The sequence below is a fragment of the Zootoca vivipara genome, chromosome 1, assembly GCF_963506605.1.
Source record: "Zootoca vivipara chromosome 1, rZooViv1.1, whole genome shotgun sequence".
NCBI lineage: Eukaryota > Metazoa > Chordata > Lepidosauria > Squamata > Lacertidae > Zootoca > Zootoca vivipara.
In genome coordinates, this window is record NC_083276.1 from 61,459,271 (window position 1) to 61,484,517 (window position 25,247).

A 25,247-nucleotide genomic window follows, 5' to 3' on the forward strand; every position below is an offset into this window, starting at 1 on the left:
CTGCCACTTGCAACAATTATAGATTCACATAAAGACCGCACAATTTGAATTCAAGTTTCCGCCTTGGATCTGATGACGTTGCACACTACCAGATGAATGAGGCCCTCTAGGATCATCACATGCAAAACTCTCTTTAGCTACAAGCTTCTGAAACTTAAATAACCCAAACTGCTTCCCCTCACCCGGCTCCCATTTAATCCAGTTTAATCCCTAAGGAGCAAAGCAGGATAGTTATAGCTGCTGACTCAAGCAGATTGGCTGCAGTCCAGAGCCCATTTACTCCAGAGCAGTAGTATTAAACTCAGTGTGATTCTTCCAGAATTGAATGGGTTATGGATGAGACCAATTGTCAGAAAATGAGCCATCAGTTCAAAAAAGACAGCAAATCATTTTCAGCAAGTGACTACAATGGTCGTCAGCAATCCTGTAAACAATTTGGTATTTTTATCATACTTACTTCAGTAATGGGAGAATGGGAACAAAAGTAAAACAAGGAAACTCACAATGAAAGTGTTTGAATGCAGGGCTTGCTCTTAGAAGTCTTTCCTGCTTTGATCTATGAGGAACTTTTTGTACAATGTGAGCTGTTTCATGCATATGGAAGAGCACAAAAAGTAACACTTTGGTGACTAATCCAGCAGCTTTTATGCTTTAAAAGCTGTCCGCGCTTAAGAGCCTGTGCAACTCACTGTGTGACCTTGGATTAGTCTTTCTCCCAGGGTGTTTTGAAACTCTGACCACCTGGGAGGATGCATCCATGTCAGCTCTCTGTACACAGTCAAGAATCCCAATCCACTTTCAAATGTCAGCCTCAAGGAATTGGAGGTGCTGCCCTCAGAGTGCAGGATGTCAGGAACAAGGCTATCAGGCATGGTCTACTGCCCCTTTCACATCTTAGATGTCTGCACGGAGGCATCTGAACACCCCTTAGGACAGCAGTCAAAATGAAGACTGTGCTATGGTGTTATCTGAGAATTTTCCATCATCTTCTTTCAAAGGACTCATATGGAAAACTAGCCATTCACAATACAATGACTTGTTGCCTTTACATCAAAGAGACTATTGTCCCATGTTTTGAACTGTAGGGAGATTTGTTTGTTTGTTTGGGCCAATGGATTTCCAACCTGTCCACCATAAGATTCCAAGGCACATTACAACAATATAAAAATGCTGCATTTAAATCAGTTTAGAACAATGACTTCCTGCTACTTCTGATTCTTCCTCCTTGCTCTTACTATAGTTGCCTGCTTCTACTTCTTCTTCCTTCCTCCTTTTTTCTGCCTATTTTCTTCCAACTTTCCACTATTCCCACCTTTGTGCATCAAAAGCCTTTGGTGACTATATCTGTGCAACCATGATTCAGACCAGCATTAGCTTATTCATGTGAAGGGGCTGAAGCCATGCTGCTGGCCCCACACCTGATTTCCTGGCCCAACTCCTTAAGTTCCATGCCTTGAGCAGCTGAAGAATGAGGGCCTATGCAGATGGACTTCTATGCAATCTGAATTCCCTGTGCACTCAGAATTCAAAACCATACAGCAGCTTACACTTATAGAACGCTACACACGTAGGCCTCCCCACATCAGACAGATGTGTGGACATTGCCGGGGGGAGAAGATAACAGTGTGACACTGTGCATGGTGCCTGCAGAATGGCTTCTTCTGCTCCTTCTTCACATCAGTATTGCATAATGGGGTCCGAGAAGGAAAATACTGTGTGCGACACAATGGCGTAGCTAGCTGCTCGGGTGCCCAGAGCGGCGCATGCACCCTGCACCTGGGGGCAAAACGAGCCTCCCATGGGGGTGGGGCGAACCAGGGCAGGGTGCACTGTGCAAAGCCTCTCCGCTGCCTCACCCTCAGCTGTAGGGCAGCTGAGGGAGAGGTGGTGGGAAGATGCAAGCCCCACGCTGCTGTTTCAGGCAGTGTGGAGCCTGCAGTCACCCAAGCCAGGATAGATGTGTGGCTCGGGCATATTACTGGCCCTGCGGTAAGTGCCGGTCCCTGCGGTGTGGCGCCCGGTGCCAGCTGCGTTTTGTTGTGTTTGTTGACTGAACTAAAAAGTTTCGTGCGCACCCCCCTTTATTTTTTAAAAAACTCATATTTTTGCCATTTTGTCACCCCCCTCTGTGATGACACCCAGGGCGGACCGCATCCACCACACACACCTTTCTATGCCACTGTTGTAACAGATTCCATGCCCATTATGCCAACAGGGATAGGGAAAAGGTTCATTCAGGACTCCAGAGCTGAGAAGCAACAGGTTTCCAAGTCAGCTTGAGATTGTTCAGACAGCTGCAGGCCACCTGAATTGCTAGTTGCCCTTGCCCATCTCCTTATCTCTAATTTGATAGCCTGGTCCAATGGACCAAGCCAGCAAATGGCACAGATGCAAGTGCCTTTTGCAAGCTAAACTGGAGAACTCTCTGTAGGAAGGGTGGGAACTGGGACACAGATTAAATTAAACTGAGCAGATGTTATTTGTCAAGAAGACATGGACTGCCTTGCTTCACTTGCCATTAAAGCTGCTTATTTCTGGGGAAGAGTGTTGCACAATTGGATTGCTGTTCTTGGCTGATAAATGGCTCGTAGGATGACAAAAAGAAAGATAGGAAGAGGTAGTCTCTTCCTTCCTAATGTACAAAACCCCCTTTTCAGCTCTGCTCTGCAGAGATGGGTCTGACCGACGAGGGCATCAGTCTTCAGCACTGGCAGCTGGTCTCACCACAGAATTTAAGCTAGATGAGAGCCCAGACATGGTAAAATAGATAAATTGTCCTTTCTTCAGTTCTGAGCTCCATATACTCTATGATTCACTGTCCCTCTATCTGTTACATTTATATTCCATCTTTAGTTTTTTTTAAAAAACCCACATAAGGTAGCAAGCAATGAAATCCAAATAGAAAATAACTGATTGACATAATAAAGAATCAATACCACAGCAAAACTGTATAAAATCGCATAAAATGAAAAGTTTTAAATGCCCCAAATTGAAACATAATTAAATTAAAAATATGCATTAGGCTATCCAACTTGGTTGTACTCAGAGTAGACCAACATAAATTAATTGACTGAAGTTAGTCATTAATTTCAATCAGTTTATTCTATGAAAAGCATATCAGATTCAATCCATCTGTCATTTTTGTGCTTATTTTTAAGTGTGATTTGGTCTAAATAAAATCTATGATTTGAATTCTGCTAGACTTTGTCCATCCTTCCAGCTAAGTAGCAGCATCAGTGGGGGTATTTTTTTTTTAAAAAAAGCTATTAATTAGTATAAGGCAGAATTCCAATATTACAAAGAAACTATGAAGTTTGTGTTTACAGTGTGCCTTGTGAATAGTGCTCTCTCTCTCTCTCTCTCTCTCTCTCTCTCTCTCTCTCTCTCTCTCTCTCTCTCTCTCTCTCCCCTCAGTGAAAATTGCAGAGATAATTGCATGACTTATTTTTTAAAAAAACAACTCAGGCATTATTGTAGTCATTTAAGGGTAGCAAAAAAATATTGAAATAGAAAAGCAATCCCTTCCAGTTCCTTCATACAGCCATCTGCTGTCCACAGTTGTGTGCAAAATATCAGCTGATATAATGACAATAACATTAAGAAATCAGTGTGCAAATGAATGGGGAAAGATCCATAGTCTCTGAGCTTTCTGAAGCTGTAACTTCTTAGTGCATGTTAAATCTTTAAAGTAGCTAACTATACTATCAATATGTACTATAATTTTAACCAAGGTTTTCAAAGTTAATGATTTTAAAGATATTTCATTGCCTTTAGAACTGTGATTTGTTCCACCTTTATTTTGTAAAGCTGCTTGTGACAAAACACTATGGTCTGTTTCCTAAGTCTGCTTCCTTCTCCTTTGTATGCGACTGTTCTCAGATTATTTCTGCTATTCTTTCAGGAAAAAATGTTATTACACTGACTGGAGGAGCAAAACCATGGGCAGGTTGGTGGGTGATATGTAGCTATTCATTTTGCCAGATAGTCACCCTGCTTAAAACCAATCCATCCTAGCAGTTGTAAATTTATCACAGAGGACCTTAAACAAGTTAATGAAAGCAGTAGACCTTGGCTGGTTGTATGTGTATGTGGTGGTGTTGCTTTAAAAAAAGATGGGGTGTGTGATTATTCTTACAAAAAGATGGCGTCATCCAAGACTCTGAAAGATCTTTCGGAAACCCTCTATTTTGACACTATCATGGAGTCAGATCCTGCAAATGGTGCAGAATCTTGCAGAAGATTACTTTCCTGTAGTCTGCGCGCACGCACACACACACACATATGAAGCCCTCTATGCTCACATAAAAGCCTCCCCAGGGAGGAAACACTGGGTGTGAACAGAGCAGCACTCATGCAATATGTCTCCATCCAATTTTGGCCAGTTCATCCCTCCCCCAGTAGCCCCCTCCCCTTCCTACACCATTCAGGAGGGAGCCTCAACTCTCCAGAAAGCTCAACAGGGGAAGGAGAGGATGCAAAAGACTTCTTCAACCAGCTTCCTTCTGCCCACAGCTCTCAGGATCCAACCCACCATCTTTCTTAGTCCTGCTGCCTAAGAACTGTTTTCTGTACACAAAGCATGAAGTTTAACACAATGGACCAGTGCTGTGCTGAAAAATTCTCTATGTGTATGCGCGCTCTCTATTACCCATCAATTAATGAAAAAAGATATTGAATTCAAAAATGATCAAAGGCACAGGAAACATTGGGTGAAATTCTTGTGTGTGGTTGCAGGTTACATAAATCTCGTGAATGCTTACATAATTTTGAGGTGAGTAGCCTTCCTTTCGTTCTGGAAATCATCTTACTGGTGGTTTGCACTCTGCAGCCTTCCTGGAGGTCTGTTCCTCAATTATCCCAAGACATCATTAGATAAAGCATCCTCCAGATCTGAACATTCAATAGCAACACCCTGAAATATTTTATTGTGTAAATTTACAACTGCTTATCTCCTCTCCCCAGTCATGCACGTGCTTGCTTTGCATCAAATACATTACAAATACATACATAGATACATAAAAATATAGTTTGTTTTGTATGGCATGTGAATTGTAATAGGGTTTCCCCATTCATCCTAAACATCCAGACATGGAGATATATTCCTGTTGTATTAACAACTATTACTTACCTGGATTATGGTTTAGTTTGTTTCCAATGGAGCTGTGGTGGCAAATTTTAAAGATAATGAAATCATGATGCCTAAGTGTACTGGTGGTTTCTTTTTGTTAACATTGTTCTATAAAGCTCTTGATTCTCAGTGTGAGGCAGAACTCCCAAAGGATAATCACAGTCAGATGAAATTCTCCTTGACCTTTCTCAGTTCCAGAGCCACAGCCACATGGGGCCTGGCCCCCTTTGAAATATTCAAGCTACCCTTTCTGAATTTTAAGCTTTCACATTCACTTCAATGTGTTTTTTTTTCTGTGGAGAAAAGGATTGAGGCAATATTACACTCAGTCAAGAAAAAATAAGAGGTAAACACCGGGTGAAATTAATAGGGCTGATCAATTAAAGGAGGTTGATTAACCACACATGTTTTAGTCTATTAATCTATTTGGCATATTTGCATAAATTTGCATAAATACCTCTGAAGCATACGTAAGAAAAGCCCTACTGAATCAGACCAAAGGCCTACTTAGTCAAGTACTTTGCAGTCACTGTGGCCAACCAGATGTCTATGGAAAACTCACAAGCAGAACATTAGTACAACACCACTCTCCTGCTCATAATCCCCAGAAACTGCTCTTCAGAGGCACAAGGTCTCTGATCTTGGAGGACTCATATAGTAATCATACCTAAGTAGCCAATGATAGTCCTACCCACCATGAAGTTAACTCCTTACCGCACCTTGTGGTGTCAAATTTATCTTGACAAAAATGGCTGGTGGTTGTGTGGATAGCCTGGCCCTGAGGTGAACCTGTACACACTGTTGTGAGGTAATAATCCAAATTGGTTTAACCATAAATAAGCCAACAAAATTTGAAACCAACCTTCCCCCACTTTCCCACCAAAAATAATCCAAGTACTGTATCCTTGTTTCATCTTAAGGCCAGTTCATTTGATTTAACTGTTGTGGCAACATTTATGAACTGTTTACCAAGTGAAAAGATGTCCACCAGCTTGGGGATGATGGAAGCCTACTGCTCACTATAGCCGATCTGGAATGTGCATTCTACACAACCATCTTATTACTTTGGCCATAAACTAGTGGAATCAGTCTCCATGGGCAATTTGGCTTTCCTTGTGATATCTTGGGAGGCATTAAAGAGTTGCCAATGCTTGTGGTTCTTTCCTTTTATATCGAACAGGACCAACCCTCTGCCCTCACAGGGCTGTTTCTTGTTTTCTTACTATATCTTTAGTCAATGAGTTTAGGAAGGTCTTCTCTTTGGTATTGGTATTCTCATCTGATATTTGTATATGTATCACACATCCTACTTGCAAAAATTGCGCCCTAACTTTAAAATGCAAATGTGAGAAGTGACTTAAAGGTGATTAATTTGACATTAGTAGCCTTTTATACTGAATGTTATGCACCAGGAACATATTCCACTCACTTACATTATGCAACCATTTTCCATCATGTGTCCTTTTGTACTCATTTGCATGTCATTATTAAAATGTTAACGTCATTTTAAAAAAAGATATATGCAGTTTTTGTTGCCCTGGGCTGCTTTGGGAGGAAGAGTGAGCCATGAAATAAATAAATAAATTTGTATTTTCACTGCAAATAATGATATTTTGTAGCCTCTAAAAGTTAACCAATTTGCAGCAGTGCAAACAAATGAGCTAATTTTGTTAAATCGTTAATGCATTATGTTGTTATGATTACCATTTACACATTTCAATTATCTTGGTCATATTTATTTTCAATACATGCAGAATTGCATGTTTTGGTCTCTTAGGTTTGGTTTAATTTTATATATAAATGATTGTTATGACCTTCTGGTTAAACTGAATTCATTCATACGTGAATCATTATATGAATCAATGTCTACAAGTAAACATACGGTGCAGTGAGCAATAATGTATGAAATGCAATGCAGAGAGCAATGATATCTATGGGTGCAATGTGGCCTTTTTAAAAGTCAATAAGGGTTTGGAAAAAGATTTTAATGAGATGTAGATAGCATCTTATGCCAATGCAAATAAGATCACTTTCAGGACCCGATATTGAATTTTAGTGAAAGATTGCATTCCTTTTGTATTTAAATGGAAATTTTGCCTGGTTCAGTGATTCTGGGGTGTACTCTTCATTATTTGAAATTATATCTTTCATTACCCCCAGTGAATTTATTAAGAGTGATGGCCCATTACAGCAAAGAAGTGTTACTGTTTATTTGTTGCACTGATGTGCCAGTTGTACCTTATAAAGATAAATAAGTCATTCTGTTAAAAAAGGACTGTCTAGAGTTCAAGAGAACAGCAGATTCAGACCAGCACTGAATAACAACATAGTGAGGGCAAGATATATGCAGAAGCAGGTATCTCTGCATACGTCCCCTGACAGAGTTGGGTACCTCCCCTCTCCCCACCCTTTACTCTGTGCACATTGTCTCCACTACTGGGTGACTGCAACCAGCACTTTGATCTTGGATGTGTTTTCCCCGACATTAGATCAGAAATGCAATTCATTGTAAACAAGTACAAAGTGCTGCACGTCAGGGCAAAGTAAATAAATAAATTTTAATTTCACATACATGGTCATGGGGTCTGAACTTGCAGCGACTGACTAAGAACGAGATAGCTTGATGAAGATCATCATCATCATCATCATTTTTAATTTGTATACCGTCTTTCTATCTTACAATACCCAAGGCGGTTTACAAGCTGAAGAAACAAAAAAAAAAAAATGTACATCTTATAACAATCTAATGTAATAGTAAATGTGATAATAAAACAAAACTTTTAAATAAGCAACCTACATCAAAGAAGTAACATTCAACAAGATGTCAACCGAGTGTGCAGCAGCTGAGAAAAAGCCGAATTCTATGCCGGGGATCATTAGAAAGGAATGGGAAATAAAACTGACAAATTGTGTGAGTGCATTTGGAATACCCTGTACCCTTCTGGCCTTTGCCTTACCTCAAAAAGCATACATTAAGCCTGCAACTTACATGGGGGTTGCATTCTGGAGATGACACCTAAAGCCAAATTTGGGTTGAATTGCAGGTGGGATTGCCCAAATCTTTCTTCCTGGATGCCCACCCACCTCTTTATTTTATTTTATTTTTTATTTGCCAAGTGCGTAAAGCTGAATGTGCAGGAGTTAAATGTTTGTGTAAGTTGTGGGCTTGCTGTACTGTAGAGTTGAAAAAGGTTCAGAAAAGGCTACCAAAATGACTGAGGGGGTGAAGCGACTCCGAGGAAAGGTTGCAGCATTTTGAGAGTTTTTCGTTCCGAGAAAAGGCGAGTAAGAGAGGAAATTATGCATGACATGGAGGTAGTGGATAGAGAAAAGTTTTTCTCCTTCTCTCTCATAACTTGTGGGCGTCCAATTAAACTGAATGTTGAAAGAGTCGGGGCAGATGAAAGTCCTTTTTCGTGCAGCACATAATTAAACTATGGAAATCACTCCCACAGGAGGCAGTGATGGCCACTAACTTGGGTGGCTTTAAAGAGGATTAGACAGATTCAAGGAGGATAAGATTATTACTGGCTACTAATCACAATAGCTATGCTCTGCCTCCACAGTCAGAGATGGCAATGCTTCTGAATACTAGTTGCTGGAAACCACAGGAGGGGAGAGGGCTCAAGCTCAGATCATGCCTGCAGATTTCCTATCAGTTCCTGATTGCCCACCATTGGAACAAGATGCTGGACTAGATGGGCCACTGTTCTAGATGCTCTTATTTCTCAACACCCACAGTGCATCTCCACTTCAGAAGCAGCAGCAACAGCTGAACATGAGAGAATCCGATGGAGCTCTGTGGTGACAAGAGCAGGCCAAACCTGTGGTTCCTCTTCATAACACATCAAGAGGCCTGTAATTTGGCCCTCGAGAAAAGATCAATATTTGGAGAAAGATTGTTTTATGCATTACATTTGTATATTTTATTGATTTTTGCAAACCACCCAGGAGAGACTTTGGTCAACATGTGAAATAATTCAAATAAATACTACAAGATAGATCTAGTCTAATATCCTGTCTTGTGTAGAGACATATCACTAACAAACCAAATAGAGTCAAAGAATGTAAAATGCAGATGACTCTGTTTTTATTTTGCTACAATGTTTTGTCACAGGCCCTACAAATTCATTCTATTGCAGCTTACAAATATGGGTTGGAGTGGGATGTTTAGTGAACAGGTATAATGGAAACACAGCTATTATATTTAAAGCCCTAAATGGCCTCGGTCCAGTATACCTGAAGGAGCATCTCCACCTCCATCATTCTGCCTGGACACTGAGGTCCAGCACCGAGGGCCTTCTGGCGGTTCCCTCGTTGCGAGAAGCCAAGTTGCAGGGAACTAGGCAGAGGGCCTGTCTTCTCGGTGGTGGCGCCTACCCTGTGGAACGCCCTCCCAACAGATGTCAAAAAGGAAAACAACTACCAGACTTTTAGGAGACATCTGAAGGCAGCCCTGTTCAGGGAGGCTTTTAATGTTTAGTAGATTATTGTGTTTTATTCTTCTGTTGGAAGCTGCCCAGAGTGGCTGGGGGGACCCGGCCAGAAGGGCACCAGGGGCAGAGAGCAGGTGGGGGCATGGCTGACGCGAGTCCCGGGGGTGTGGGGGCGTTGCCAGCAGGCGCATGGCTCACATCCTGGGGGTGTGACACGCTGCCTGTGGGGGTGTGGCGCCCAGCACGGGGGAGGCAGCCACAATGGCACCCCACCGGGATCATGGTGCCTGGAGCAGTGCGCTCCCCCCGCCCCCTCTTCCTCCGCCAGTGCCTCATTGTATATTTCACCTCAGACTGAATGGCAACCCATGAGTTATGTGAGGGGAGCTCTGAACCTCCAGATATTGCTGGACTACAACTCCCAAACTCTTTGGCCATTGGATTTGCTGACTGGCACACAAGGGGGTTGTGAGTGAAAAAACATCATGGGCTAGCAGAGATTCCGTATCTCTTCTCTAAATCCATTCATGTGGGCCATTCTATTCCATTCCATTCCCCCCCAGCCAGAGGAAGGGGAAGGAATACACATCAGTGTTAGAGCATCTGCCTTGCAAGCACATGAGTCTCATGTTGAATCCCCAGCATATCCAAGTAGGTTTGGGGGAGACTCCTGTCTGAAACCCTGGACAGCCACTGCCAGTCAGTGTAGTCTATAGTGAGTTAGATGGACTCAATGGTTTGAATTGGTACACGACAGCTTCTTATGTTCCTAGTGTTGGCAGTGCCACTTAATCCCTTTTTTATCCCCTGGCTATGCAGCTATTTTTTCTTCATCTTTTGAAGAGGAGGACATTATAAAGAATGTGGCTTCATCTTCTTTGTGTTCTGTTCTAGTACAACCCTCCCATTGCTGCGTAGTATGTAGTGAAATCTCTAGGCAAAATGCATGCAAGAGAATGAGGTAATGTTTTCCCCCAATGTTCCAGTTTGCAGAGGAATATGAGAGAACTGAAGAGCTGGTTGCCCAGAAATCCAATGAAACTTGACAAAGAAGCACTTCCTGACCTGGAAGAAACAGATTGCTATACGGCGCCCTTCAGTCGTGCACGCATACATCAGTAAGTGGGGGACCCATATGTATATATTCATAAGGCGCCCTGATTAATATTTCACTTTTCCTCAGCAGGTGACATAACATCAATCATCATTAACAGATGGCTGATGTCAAAACTGAATGGTATTTATATTCTAAAAATTCTGCCATCTATATTCAGTGATATCTTCTAGCGATAAACCTTTAGCAACGTTGGGTCAGTCACCAGTACCATCCCCTAGACTGGCTTTCTTTTCTCCAGATTAATTTTGCAGTATTCTAAGAGCAACAATACTAAATTCAAAATGTATGAACTACTTTGAAATCCTAAGGGCCAGCATCACAAGTGCTACATTTTTGTTTCATAAAGCAGAATCATAATTGAATGTTCCTGATTAAAACCATAAAATCTCATATTCATGATTTTTGTGACCCAAGAGGGGAATCTCACTGGCGCAGGGCCATCCAATTGGACATTAGCAGGTCAGCAAAATACCCTATAGTGTTTTGTGTACATAAAGTTTTGGAAGCTTATTCCAAAAGGCCATTGTCTCAGAACCAGCTTGAAGATTACTTGAATTGCACTACTTGCAGAAATTAAAATGTTTCAGTTGCTCACATTTTAAATGGGGCAATGAGATCCTTGATTTTTTTTTTGAAGTCACCTGACACTCATGGATTTGCTTTTCGGTATTCATTTAACTAGAGGGAACTACAAGTTGAACAATTCAAGTAATATAAATAAGATCTTGATACATGGCCCTTTTATTTATTTTTTAAGAAACATGTTAATTGTGTCTGTTCAGAAGTAAGGGACACTGAATTCAGTGGGACTTAATACCAGATAAGTGGGTATCAGATTGCAGCCTAAGATTAGGTTCTGACCCACATTAGGGTTAATTATTTGAAAATCATGGGATGGAAAATGCATCATTGACTATATGGCATCCAAACCAATCCAGGGAGGCAGAGGTTTCTGGCACAAGAAGTGCTGCTGCAACAGCAGAAGGGAAACCTAGCTGGGGAGTGATATTGGGAAGGGCAACTGCTGTGGAAACAGCACAACAGGTGAAGCCAAAAGGCAAAGGAGAAGCTGAAGTTTACTGGCAGAAGTTTGAATGGCAGAAAATCAGGTGCCTGTGCTTGTATTTAAGGTGCGGAGCTGTTTCATTCGTTGTGAGATGTATTGTATGGTGATATTTTGACAGCTGCTTTGAAAATTAATCCACATCAACTATCTCTTCAACAGTTTTACAATAAACAACAAAGACAGTTTCTTCAGCAACTCCACGAGAAGTAGAATAGTCCACCATATGCTGCAGAGAACGAAGTATGAAGATGGGAAATCAAAAATGGGTATAATTCCACTTGGGTATTAAGACTGCTTGTTGTTAGCAACATATGCTCTGCCGGCCAAAATTATTGAGTGAATATCTAAACTAAAATATAGATAACATCCAATTGGAGAAGACGTCATGGAATTTTCACCTGGGAACCCTCCAGATGAACACTTTCTTTAGCATTCATCCAATTTTGCTTGCACAATGCTTACAGAGATGTTAGATTATATGCAGCCTTTATTGCACATTTCTTCTGATTTGTTTGTTAGAGGACAATAAGCATTCATTCTCATCTGTTTGCAGGGTGTTTACACTTGTTTCCATTAGTTTGTCTGTCAGTCATCCTGTATTTTGCAATGCATTTCCCCATCCCTATCCAAACCATGAAAAGACAAAGGACTGGTAAAGAAAAAGTGATTTATATGCATTTTATGTGCCACCAGATGGTGATGTGGAGTCCCGTTTTTCTCTACCTGTTTTCCCTGTTTAAATTTACAATGCTCTAATGGAAATGCTTCTTTGATGTGTCTAGATCCAGCCTAATTCTTTCTAAAAAGCAGGTTAGTTGTGCTAAAACAGCAGAGTCCCTTAATCAACATTAAAACACACTCCTAAAGCTTTGGAATGCACTTGAATTCCTCCTGGAGGAAGAGGCATCCCTAAGATTCTTCACATAGGGTTGCCATATTTTGAATAGTTGTTGAGCTTTGGAGGAGGGGGCAAAGTAGTTGAGCTTTGGGGCAAATTCAACTATTTTTTTAAGGAAAAGTCAACTATTTTTTTAAGGAAAATCGGCAAAAAAACCACTGCCAACATGGCTTGCCACACATCCAGATTTTCCCGAACATTTTACCAATTTGCGCCCATACGCTGCTTCTGACTGCAGTATTCCAGTTATGTCCAGTAAATTCTGGATGTATGGCAACCCTAGAAATTCACAGAAAACTAACAATAGTTGTGTGTGTGTGTGTGTGTGTGTTGCAATTCATTCCATACCCAGGTGCTTGTCAGCAGGGTAAACCTATCCAGCGATGGAGCAAGCCAATCGGGCGCTGGGGGTGGCCCTTGTGCCCTGCACCCAGGGGTGGGGCCAGCTGCCTGTAGGGGCATGTCCAGCCACCTGCTGGGGCGGGGCCATCTGCCTGTGGGGCGGGGCAAGCTGGGACAGGATGGTCCGTGGGGCCTATGAGTCTGCCTCCTCCCACTCAGCTGCCCTACAGCTGAGGGGAATGCAGCGGGCGGACCGTTTGGGGCAACATGGAGCCTGCGGGCGACCAAGCCACCACGTCACTCCCAGGAGAGGCACATAGCTTGTGTGTGCCGCCTGGCATTTTGGCACCCCCCTCAGTGGTGACACCCAGGGCTGCCCGTCCCCACCGCCCGCCCCTTCCTCCGCCCCTGAACCTATCCAGAAAAAAGAAGAAGCAGACAGAAAAATGGGGGGGGGCTGGGTATGTGTGGCAACATGAACAAAGCCAGAAAATATTCTTAATAAGGAAATTTATATACTACTTCATATTTCAAAGAAAATATCCAAGTGGTTTACAGCCAGCGAAAAATATCACAAATGAAATGCAAAAATACAGTTAACAAAATCCACATTTTGCAGCAGCACAGATAACAATTAAGTTAACATAAACATAAACTGAAACAACTAGCTTATGGGAACCATCATAACTAGAACAAGCAGCCTCCCCTCCTTCCCATGCTGTCTCTAAATCCCAGTTGAGGATAATTTTTTGAGGCGGCACAGGCGTTCAGGAAAGACCACAGACTGCAGACCACGAGATGTGTGATTTGTAGAATGGAAGAAAGACTACTCAAAAGACACACATACACGCTCCTTGGCTACCTTGGAAGTAAACACAGTAACAAAATTGCCCATGAAAAATTTCATTGGAATTCTTCTCCCCTTTTCATTATTTTCAAATTTGATTTATTTTCTCATGAACTGATGGAGAAGGGTCAGGGGAAAAGGTGGACGATGTTTTCAGATGTTAGCACTTGTGTTGAGGAACCTGATTTCTAAGTTATGTTATTGTCTTCTTCTTCATTCCCTAGGCATTAACAGATTACTCAGCAACGGAACATACGAAGCTGCATTTCCACCTCACGAGGTAGATTAAGTAGTACGTAGTGCTTTGAGTGTGGTATGTTCATTCTAAGTCTGTGTTAACCTCCTGCAGTCCGCAAATGAAATGTAAATTTGTTCTCAGGTATTTCTGTTTCTCCGCTCCGTCAGTCTTCTCTGAGGACCCCACCTTCAAACTATCTTCATTGTTGTGCTAGATGTCATTTGTTGCATAGCATGCAACCCAGCCAAAGCATGTTTATTCATGAGCACAAGGTTCTAGCCTAAGGCACAACACCCACAAGCAAGGGGGAGCCTCAGGTTCAGATGCTGCATATGGCCCTCCAAGCCCCTTCATCCGGCCACAGGACATTGCACCCTTCCCAGGCACAGTCCTTCCTGGCCCTGCTTTGCACTCTCCTTGAGCTTTTCTTGTTTGTTTCTTGCCTGGCTGGGATGTGTTCTCAAACTCTTGCTTTCTTGGATGGGGGATAAAGAGAACTGTGTGTGTTTGTGGAAGCTAGCCTATGGTACAAAGGTGATATTTGAATTCTTTGCTCTGTCTGATTTTGCCTTTGACTCCTGTACATTTGCCCAGAAGGGACTGTGGCCTTCTGGCTGAAAAACGTTTATCTAGTTCATGCCATAGGCAATAGGAACTTTGGTTCCTGGAAAGCAGATAGTCATAGGTAGCATACTGTATATTATATTATTATATTATATTATTATATATTATATGCCCATATCCAAAATGTCCGCAGTGCCAGAAATCGCTTCTGCGGCTGCATATAAGATGACCCGGCGTATAAGACGACCCCCGACTTTTGAGAAGTTTTTCCTGGGTTAAAAAGTAGTCTTATACTCAGGAAAATACAGTATATTATATTATATTATATTATATTATATTATATTATATTATATTATATTATATTATATTATATTATATTATATTAACAAAATTTCTATGCACCCCAAAACTTGGAAGAGGATCTAAGGGGTGTTCTACATTAGTATAAAACAATGGAAAATGTTATTTAAACCCACTGCAGTCAAGTTCTGCCCAGTGCACCAGCCCGTAGGATGGCAAGCCCCACCCACAGAGTCCCATACCGGCATCTTCCATGACAAATCAGCCTTTGAAGTCAAGCAGGAAGCTTTGAAGACGATGTTGGGCTGAGCATGGTTAGAATCCTCACTGCAATGGGGAACCCTTGTTCTATATGTTTCTCACTCAGAGGGAGGATTCTAAGTGCATTCAGCTGAATGTGTGTGTGAGAGAAAAACCCTTTGGATTTTCCAACATTATTATTATTATTATTATTATTATTATTATTATTATTATTATTATTGCTGCTGCTGCTGCTGCTGCTATTATATATGCCTGTAAATGCAATGGTATTTGTTCTCAGCAGTGGTTTTGTGCTAGTGGGAAGTGCTCCCATTCACATAAGGTGGGTCCCCAATTTTTGTCAATCCCCAACTGCAGTCAAAACTTTCCACCAATCCTCAAGAGCAGCTTTTCAGGGGGGTGGGGGTGGGCTGCAGTCTGCATTAATTGGGTGCCCCACATTGCACAAACGGTAGCGATTTCCACTAGCAAAAAACAAGTATTTTAAAATAATAATAATAATTAATTGAATTTCAATATTGAGACAAGCAATATCATTAACATAACTTTATGTTACACACACACACACACACACACACACACACACACACACTGCTTTTCCTTCTCCTCATATTTTTAAACATGGGAATTATTGTGAGGATGAATGTAACAATTGTGTACTTTATACGTAAATGTACCATATACTTGCATTAATAATGGACAGTATCTTCCAGCTGGAAAGTACTTCAGTTCTATACTGTCAAGACAAAGCACTTCCAGAAGGATCTCTCTGTTTTTGTTCCAAAGTAATGTTTTCCTTCTGTGGAGATGTTTATAATTACCTCAGCTTGAGCAGAGTACGCTCAACACTGTACTGTTCAGCATTGTTTAGTAATACATGGAGCAACTGTCCTGTTCCATTAGAAATGTTGTTTTAATATTTTTCTTAATTTCTTTATAAGAACCCTTTTCTTTTGTATAAGCACATAACAATCCCCCCTCCACTATCTGTCTTCCAGGGAAGTCACAAGAGCAGGCATCCCATCAAAACTCACGGAGCCCAGAATCATCGACATCTGTTATATGAGCGCTGGGCACGGTGGGGAATGTGGTATAAATACCAGCCTTTGGATTTGATCAGGTACTCTAAGAATACTGCAGAACTTGGTGTAGTCCAGGCATCCCCAAACTTCGGCCCTCCAGATGTTTTGGACTACAATTCCCATCTTCCCCAACCACTGGTCCTGTTAGCTAGGGATCATGGGAGTTGTAGGCCAAAACATCTGGAGGGCCGCAGTTTGGGGATGCCTGGTGTAGTCCCATGAAAAGGGAGGAAGGCTAAATGCCATCCCAATGAACATTCTGCTATGAACAGTCTCCTTATATCAGCCTAGTGTTTTAAATTGGTTGGGTAACCTCTGTTCCAGGGACTGAATGCACCCCATCATTCCGCTGTTATCTGGCCCTTGGAACACTCCCTTGGCCACACACCCTTGTCCTTAGGCCACACCCCTCACCAATAGTGTTCTACACTCTCAAGTGTTTTTGCCTGACTGGAATGTGTCTTTGAACTGTAGTAATGTCTCTTCCTTTCCTAGATAGAGGATGGAGGGGGTATATGTACAGGGCTGTCTTAAGCATATACGGCACCATGGTGCAAAGATCTGCCCAGCACCCCCCCCCCAGGTTGCCCAGTCCCAGGCATGCAGGAGGGCGGAGCCGGCCGGCCACCTCAGTGTCTCGCTGGCTCGGTTGCCCCTGAATTCGTGGCACAGAGCCGCCCGCAGCAGAAGAGCCCGCCGTGGCACTCCAGCTGATGGGCGGGCTCTTCCCCAGACTCAACTCTCAGGCCCCGGACTCTCAGCCTGGTGCCCCTGGGAGCCTGGCACCTGGGTGCCCCACACCCCTAGTGCCTATGGGTAAGACGGCCCTGTATATGTAAAAAATAAACCTCTGACTTTTGTGCAGTTGAAATCTGGCCTGTGTAGGTAGATATTTATTTTGCCATGCACTTTTCCCTCTGGAGTGTGACCTCTGGATGATTGATGGAATCCAGCCCTCAGCCTGAGAAAAGTTCTCCATCTCTGCTTTTAAGTAGTGTATAAATTGATTTTAAAAAAACAATATTTGATTTGTTTCTTAGTTCTGATGAAATGCATGCTGTATTCAGAGAGTGTAAGATAATAATTTAGCATGCATCTGCAAATAAGTACAATAGTGCAAATACAGTAGTGCAACCACACTGAATTGGCTGTGCCAGTCCATTTGCAGTGTGCCAACTTTGCAACCACCTCCCTTTCCATCTCCCTTTTGATAAGCAGCAGTCATGCAACAACCCAATGGTCAGGTGAGTGCTACCATGCCACCTGCTAATGGTGTTACCAGATCTACTTATTGACAGGTGTGGAAGGAAAGACTGCCTAGGCCATATCCAGAGACACTGGCTGCATTTTGACATCTGGCTATTTCCCCTATCCTCCTGTAGCATCTCAGGATGATTTTGAAAGTTTCTCTTTTGTTTTCCATTAATTGCAGTTTAGTGTTTCAAGCTAAAACTATGGTAAACTATGGGTTGTTATTTTGGGAAAAAGCCAGTTTCAAAATCCAAAGGTTAACGTTTTGAACAACTATGGTTAACATTAACACATCAATACAAGAAATTGCAGTTAAGCAAAAATCAGAAGCAAAACTATGAAAAAACAACAACCACAGAGCAGGGTTGACCTAAAACATTTCAGAACAGCAAGTCAAAGTGTCTAGTACTCAGGTAAGGTCAAGTCATTTCAGCAATGAAGTCCCACAAAAAAACAATCGTAATAACTAACAATTTGCTTCCCTTTTATGACCACCAAAATCAGCTGCCCCAAGGAAACCACCTCACTCTGTCTATTTGCAGGGCCAACTCATGCCATGTTAAGCTATGGTTTAGTGTTGCATCCATATGTACTTTTTAAACCCGTAGTCAGTGACAGGAACAATACTCCCTGCTCCAAGAGTCTCTACAATGGCCATTCTTCTGAAACAGACAGGACTCTAGTTGTGCCTGACTGTGTTAAATAAAAAAATATGTATGGTCCAGAACAGGCTTTTCCACCATAGCTGCCAAGTTATCCCTTTTTTAAGGGAAATTTCCTTATGCTGAATAGGCTTCCTCGTGAGAAAAGGGAAAACTTGGCAGCTATGTTTTCCACTGTGAAGAACTCCCATTTTGGACTACAACTCCCATTGCCCCTGACTATTACTCAGCTGGCTGGGACTTAGGTAAATTGTAGTCCAAAACATCTGGCCAGCACCAGATTAGGAAACCTGACCTTGAATGTAATCAGTGGCCTTCAAATTATATGTTGAAGTGAAATAAAATGGGTTTGCCAAACCTATTTCTAACCAAATCCCATCCCAACTGAAGAGTAGTTCCACTTCCACTTAAGGTGAATGCTCTGTTGCCAAGGTTGGCAATGGCATTCAATTACTTTGACATTTAAGCATATTGTGTATTTACCTTTTTCTTACTCAGGCGGTACTTTGGAGAGAAAATTGGCCTTTATTTCGCTTGGCTAGGATGGTATACTGGGATGCTCATTCCTGCTGCACTTGTTGGGCTGTTTGTTTTCCTTTATGGATTATTTACCATGGATTCCAGCCAAGTAAGGTAAGAGGTGTGGGGATTGTCCCATTTTATAAAATCACAAATCAAAATCTGTCACTATGAGCTGGCGGCTCTCAAGCCCTTTCAAAAGTAGCTGTCGAAATGGATCATGAGAATAATGCAAATTGGCCCAAGCCCCACTCTGACTATCATATGGAAGAATCACAAGGTGGGTTTTTCGTACCGGGCCTAAGGTGTTTGGCGTGTGCATGATGCTTTTAGTGTGTCTTCCGTTCAGTTTCTGTTTGCTTGTGAAGGATTACTTTGAGATGCAGCAGATCCACTTCACTGTAATTAAAAATGAAATAACATTCTGGTATGAGCTACTTTCCCTCCTTAGATAAGCATTTACATCAAAAGGTGGGGGGGGGGACACACGACAAAATGACTCTCTCTATACTGAAAAGTTATTATTCTATGATGACCATAAAATAAAATCATGTCAATGCAATGTAGCATTTGAAACTAAAATCTCCCCATTCTGACCTGTGCATCATAAAGTTATCTTGCCTCAATTACCTTGTGTTGTGCTGCCATCATTTTGTACATTCTCTTACCCCCTTTGGCAACAGCCAATGATGTAGAAAGAGGTTGAGGGAAAGCACAATGTGACAATGTTATGAATTACATACAGGGGAGCAAGGAAGAAATCAATGCTGAGATGCTGTTTTGGTGTCCCCCCCCCTCCAATAAAATAAAAACCAACAACATTGCTATGGAGGATTGGGGAAAACCCTGAGGAAATTTGGGGTTTGTGAAGGGATTGGGGGGGGGTCTATCACAAGTACTAATGATTCAGTGACTTCACTGCTTACAAACACACAGCTCTTAGGCTGGGTGGGGGAAGTAAGCCATGCTCCCACCCCAAGCAGAACTGTCCTTCTAATGTCCTATTCTTTTTAAAGAATATATTTTACTGTTCTTTCACATGTAATAAACTTAATTAAAACATAGCAGACAACAAACAGCAGCTAGTCTGTTATTTCTTGGGGGGAAAAGCATAACAGCTGTTTGAAATTAGAACCATTACTTAGAACAAGTTTATGATGCACAATAAAGTCTCTGATCCAATAATTTTATCCAGATGTTTCAATTATTAAAGCTGTTATTAAAGCATCTACAGGCCATTTAGACAAGACCTTTCCCTAACAAATGGAAGGTAACCCCAGACCTGGCCAGTAGGTTTGACTGAGCAATCCTCCTGGTCCCATTAACCCTCTCCTGTCCCTGACATTGATCCACCATTGCCTCAAGGCCAAACCACAAAACAGTCTTATTCACAGTAAACAAAAAAAAAATTCCTTCCAGTAGCACCTTAGAGACTAACTAAGTTTGTCATTGGTATGAGCTTTCGTGTGCATGCACACTTCTTCAGAGGTGTGCATGCACACGAAAGCTCATACCAATGACAAACTTAGTTGGTCTCTAAGGTGCTACTGGAAGGATTTTTTATTTTTTTTTACTATGGCAGACCAACACGGCTACCTACCTGTCACAGTAAACAGATGTTAAACCCACAAAAATATTCTGGGAAAGAGATCTCATTCCAGTAGGCATCATTATGAGGGAAAATGGGCTAGAAATGCTTTTAACAAATAAATAAATGAACATTTGTGAAAGCCTTTTGATAATCAAAACTGTGGGTGGGATTCAGCTAAAGAGGCTCATCCGTAGAAGCCCTGTGCAAATACATCCATGTGTGCAATGGGCCCTTGCCTCACATGGCTCCCCAAATTGGCTTGGGGTGTGTGTGTTGTTGTGAGAACCCATGAAACATCATGCTGCCAGGGGCTGGAGTCAGACACAGGTCACACGAAAGACACAAGACTCCATCATCATTCAAAGAAATGGCATACCACTCAGAAACACATCCCAGTAGGTCTTGCCCCTGTAGAGCAGATGCCAGGACAGAAGGTCCAGGCCTTCTACCCTTTCTAAGGCTCCTCCTTTTTCGGATGCTTCCCAAGCATTCCCAAACTGCATCTCCGCACCTCTGGCCTCTGTTCTGCTCTCCTCCTTATCCTGTATGTTCTTGGAGACCAGGGGGGAGAACTTGTTCCATCGGGAGAGGAAGACTCCATGGATTCTTCAGCAGTCTCTTGACCTCCCCCCCCCTTCTCTGCTTCAGCCTCATTCTGTCTGTCAGGCTGAAATGTTTGCTCTGACGGAATGATCAGAAAAGCATTGACAATTAATTAATTAAATGTACCATATATTCCAGAGTATAAGACGACTGGGCATATAAGACGACCCCCAACTTTTCCAGTTAAAATATAGAGTTTGGGATATACTCACCGTATAAAAATATGACCAGGCATATAAGACAACCCCCAACTTTTGAGAAGATTTTCCTGGGTTAAAAAGTAGTCTTATTCTCAGGAATAGAGAGTATTCCTCCCTAAGTCAGAAAACGTGGTTATTATTCCTCACATATTAATTGCATAGCTATATTGCACAACTGCAGTACATTCACTGCACTATTTTAACCCTCATCAACTAAAGTGTCAAGGAACACAAGGATCATCCTGGATTTTCATTATGCAACAAGACTTCATGTCAATTTGACAAATTAGCACCCCCAAAAGACATAACTATTAATTTAATGTGTCAATACAAAGCCATCTGATTTTAAGACTACTGGATTCCAAAATCGTTGTTGCTCTTAACTGAAAAATGAGCAGATAATGGCTTTATATGTTTCTCCACAAAATGTAACATTTATTAGCCAGGCCCCACCAGAGCTTAGAGTAATCAGAAACCCATTTTAAGTGCAAGAGGCCAGGACTGGGATACTTTGTTTAGTTATCTATCTATTATTTCCACTTCTGTCCTGTCAGGGGGCTCCCAAAGGGTCCGCGGGAGGAGGGGGATGCCAGATCGGGTTACAGGGATCCCTGGCTCCTCCTGCGGACCCTTGGGAGCCCCCAACATCCTGGATGTCAGGGGGCTCCCCAAGAGGTACTGCTGGAGAGAAGGGCCCGGGGATCCCTATAACCCTTTGGGAGCCCCCTGACATATCCCGTCATTTGTCATTTCATGATCCCATGATGGGCTACAACATAAAATATCTCATTGTACATGGCACCATAAAATACAACGTAAGGCACCATTAAAACAAACAGAAAACTCAGTTAAAGCAATTAACAACTCAGTTTTGTAATATTTTGCAGACATGTTATGTGCCTTCATAGTAATACATGATGCAACAATGGGCATTCAGCAGTTTCCCCCCTATAATTACTTTATATGTAATTGCTTAATATAATTACAAATGAAGTAGTTATAATCATATGAGATATATGACTCTGAACATCTGCAGAATACAGGTCTCTTTGCACTAGATACACATAGTAGGTACTCATACAAACTTGTTTAAGGGACAGGTTCTTGCTTTCCAGAAGAAGGAAGAGGATGAAACTAGAAGCATCTCCTTTTTTAACAGTTAACATGGCTGACATTCCGTCATTCTGGCCCACACCTTGAAGCCTTCTATTTTAAGTGATTAATGCTGGTTGTATTTTAAAAATCATACAGCAATGCAATTCAATTCTTAGAGTTATGTAACAGGCTGGCACTTAGGTAAAGTTAGTATTCCCTCTAGTGGTTTGTGATGAATTTGATTTTTAAAACAAATTTGCATAACGTAAGTTGCTTTCACAAAACATGATGCACAGGTATCAGAGGGGTAATTAATATTCACAACTAGACATCACTTCAGCAGTTTCTGAATTTTTTATTTGATTAGGAGTCTTCAGATTGTGGGATTGTGAGTTTCAAACCTAGTCCAGTATTCAGATAAGTCACCGATTAAACTGGCAAGCACTATAGTTGTTATATGCTTCATGTCTAGGAACAAAACTAAGATTATCGTGTTTTAGCAATTGATAGCAGTTGCTTAAAAAGGAAATGCATGGGTTTTAATATTTCTTGTTCTATATCTGCTTTTGTAGAAAGGCCTGGGAGAAATTTCTCTGCTTTTGTAGGAAGGCCTGGGAGAAATTTTAATCATAGAATCATAGAATCATAGAGTTGGAAGAGACCACGAGGGCCATCCAGTCCAACCCCTTGCCAAGCAGGAAACACCATCAAAGCATTCTTGACATATGGCTGTCAAGCCTCTGCTTAAAGACCTCCAAAGAAGGAGACTCCACCACACTCCTTGGTAGCAAATTCCACTGCCGAACAGCTCTTACTGTCAGGAAGTTCTTCCTAATGTTTAGGTGGAATCTTCTTTCTTGAAGTTTTAATCCATTGCTCTGTGTCCGCTTCTCTGGAGCAGCAGAAAACAATCCTTCTCCTTCCTCCATATGACATCCTTTCATATATTTGAACATGGCTATCATATCACCCCTTAACCTTCTCTTCTCCAGGCTAAACATACCCAGCTCCCTAAGCCGTTCCTCATAAGGCATCGTTTCCAGGCCTTTGACCATTTTGGTTGCCCTCATCATCACCAGCCAGGCAAGATCAAAGGCATAGATTGATACAATCCAAACCTCTGGGAATATGTGGACTCTTTATGCTGCCCCATGTGTGCATCATCCTCATTTGGGGCCTGGGTTGTGGTGCAGGAAGCTGCAATGGAAGGAGGAATCACACAAAATCAGGAAGAAGCAACTTGCACCAGCAACTTCATGCTGGCTTTCTGCACTCAGTTCTGAGAGTTTCCTTCCTGCCAGGGTATCTGCCTTGGCTACATCCCAGGACCGTCATGTGACTTGGGTTGTGCTAGAGAGAAACAGAACTTCCAAAAATTCTTCTGTCACTGAAGTCATAATTAAACTGCCATGTGCTGTGTTGTGCCTGTGGCATAAAATAAGTTTAGGTACAGTTTCCAAAGTAAGGTACAAACACACTGCTGCAAATATCAGGTGCCTTGCAGCCTGTGTCAGCCACCCTAATGAATGTCACAAACATCAGATATCCCCGAATAAACATTGGCTGTCTTTATTTCCTGCTGCAGCAGAGAGATCTGTGAGGCAAATGAAACTGTCATGTGTCCAATGTGTGAGAAGAATTGCACCCTGCAAAAACTCAATGAAAGCTGCATCTACGCAAAGGTAAGTTATTTTGTGCTCTAGTAACTCTATGCTTCAGATACGTCAGTTGGAAACTTCACTTGGCCTCTTGTCATTTCAGTCAAATGCTTTTCCATTTTACCACATTGGGGGTGTGGGGGGGACATCTGGCCCTCCATAAGTCACTGAGCTGTAGCTTTCACCATTCATGACCACTGGCTATGCTTCTAGGGCTGGTGAGACTTGTAGTTCAGCAACAGTTGGGGAGCCAGAGGTTTGCACTCCTATAATGCGGGGCACACAGGGTTGTGGGGCACACAGGGAGAGGAGAGGAGAGGAGAGGGAGGGAAAGTTGTTGTTCAAAGCAAAAGGCCTTCTGCAAACAGAAAGAATTCACTGGATATATAACACAAGCAGTTTTACAGATAATAGCAAACCTATATGCAGTGCTATTTTTCTAGAAAAAGAGGTACCTGAACTCACCATGAACACCTCCCTTGTTCTCTTATAATGGCAATGGCGCCCACCTGAAAGGTGCCAGAACCGAGTTCTGGTAAGCTCTAGCTGGAAAAAAAAACCCTGCCTATATGTGTGTGTTCAATAGCAGGCCCTATTGAGTTCAATGGGGCTTTCTTTCATGTACAGTCATACCTCGGTTTAAGTACGCCTCGGTTTGAGTATTTTCAGTTTAAGTACTCCACGGACCTGTCTGGAACGGATTAATCCACTTTCCATTACTTCCAATGGTAAAGTTCGCTTCAGGTTAAGTACGCTTCAGGTTAAGTACACACCTCCGGAACCAATTACAATCATACTTCAGTTTAAGTACTCCGCAGACCTGTCTGGAACAGATTGATCCACTTTCCATTACTTTCAATGGGAAAGTTCGCTTCAGGTTAAGTACGCCTCAGTTTAAGTACTCCACGGACCGTCTGGAACGGATTAATCCACTTTCCATTACTTTCAATGGGAAAGTTCGCTTCAGGTTAAGTACAGGCTTCCGGAACCAATTGTGTTTGTAAACTGAGGTACCACTGTAAATGAAAATAAGATTACAGCATTCCATACTCATCTGTATTATTACTAAATAAATACATAAATACAATGTAAAGCAACAGATTACAGTTGTCTTGTTTCATTAATTTGCAAGAATTTGTGGTTTTTCTACTTTCGCTTGAAGACAGAAACATTCCTATCTTCATCTGATTCACACATACAACAAATCACTTCCCAGTCATTTTATTTACCTCCCAGTCCTTTAATATCACTCTGTCTGTCTGTCTGTCTGTCTGTCTGTCTGTCTGTCTGTCTGTCTATACACACACACACACACACACACACATCCACACCAGAGTTATCTTTGAATCCCACATTCACTGTAATGAAATTCATGGAGCACACTTACCG

At 42.0% G+C, this 25,247-nt stretch overlaps 1 protein-coding gene across 3 annotated transcripts in view; it reads left to right on the plus strand.

Annotated features, from left to right (window-relative positions):
* The window catches only part of ANO3 (anoctamin 3), a 231,475-nt gene that overhangs the window by 168,570 nt on the left and 37,658 nt on the right, over positions 1-25,247 (plus strand). For 2 of the 3 annotated variants that reach the window (XM_060275243.1, XM_060275248.1), the window contains exons 7-12: positions 10,551-10,682; positions 11,907-12,013; positions 14,059-14,114; positions 16,196-16,317; positions 18,691-18,825; positions 23,786-23,882. In XM_060275243.1, coding sequence (XP_060131226.1) covers positions 10,551-10,682; positions 11,907-12,013; positions 14,059-14,114; positions 16,196-16,317; positions 18,691-18,825; positions 23,786-23,882 — 649 coding nt within the window. Of the gene's footprint in view, positions 1-3,901; positions 3,947-10,550; positions 10,683-11,906; positions 12,014-14,058; positions 14,115-16,195; positions 16,318-18,690; positions 18,826-23,785; positions 23,883-25,247 lie in introns of all 3 variants that reach the window. The other variant, XM_035117599.2, reaches the window with a different exon arrangement.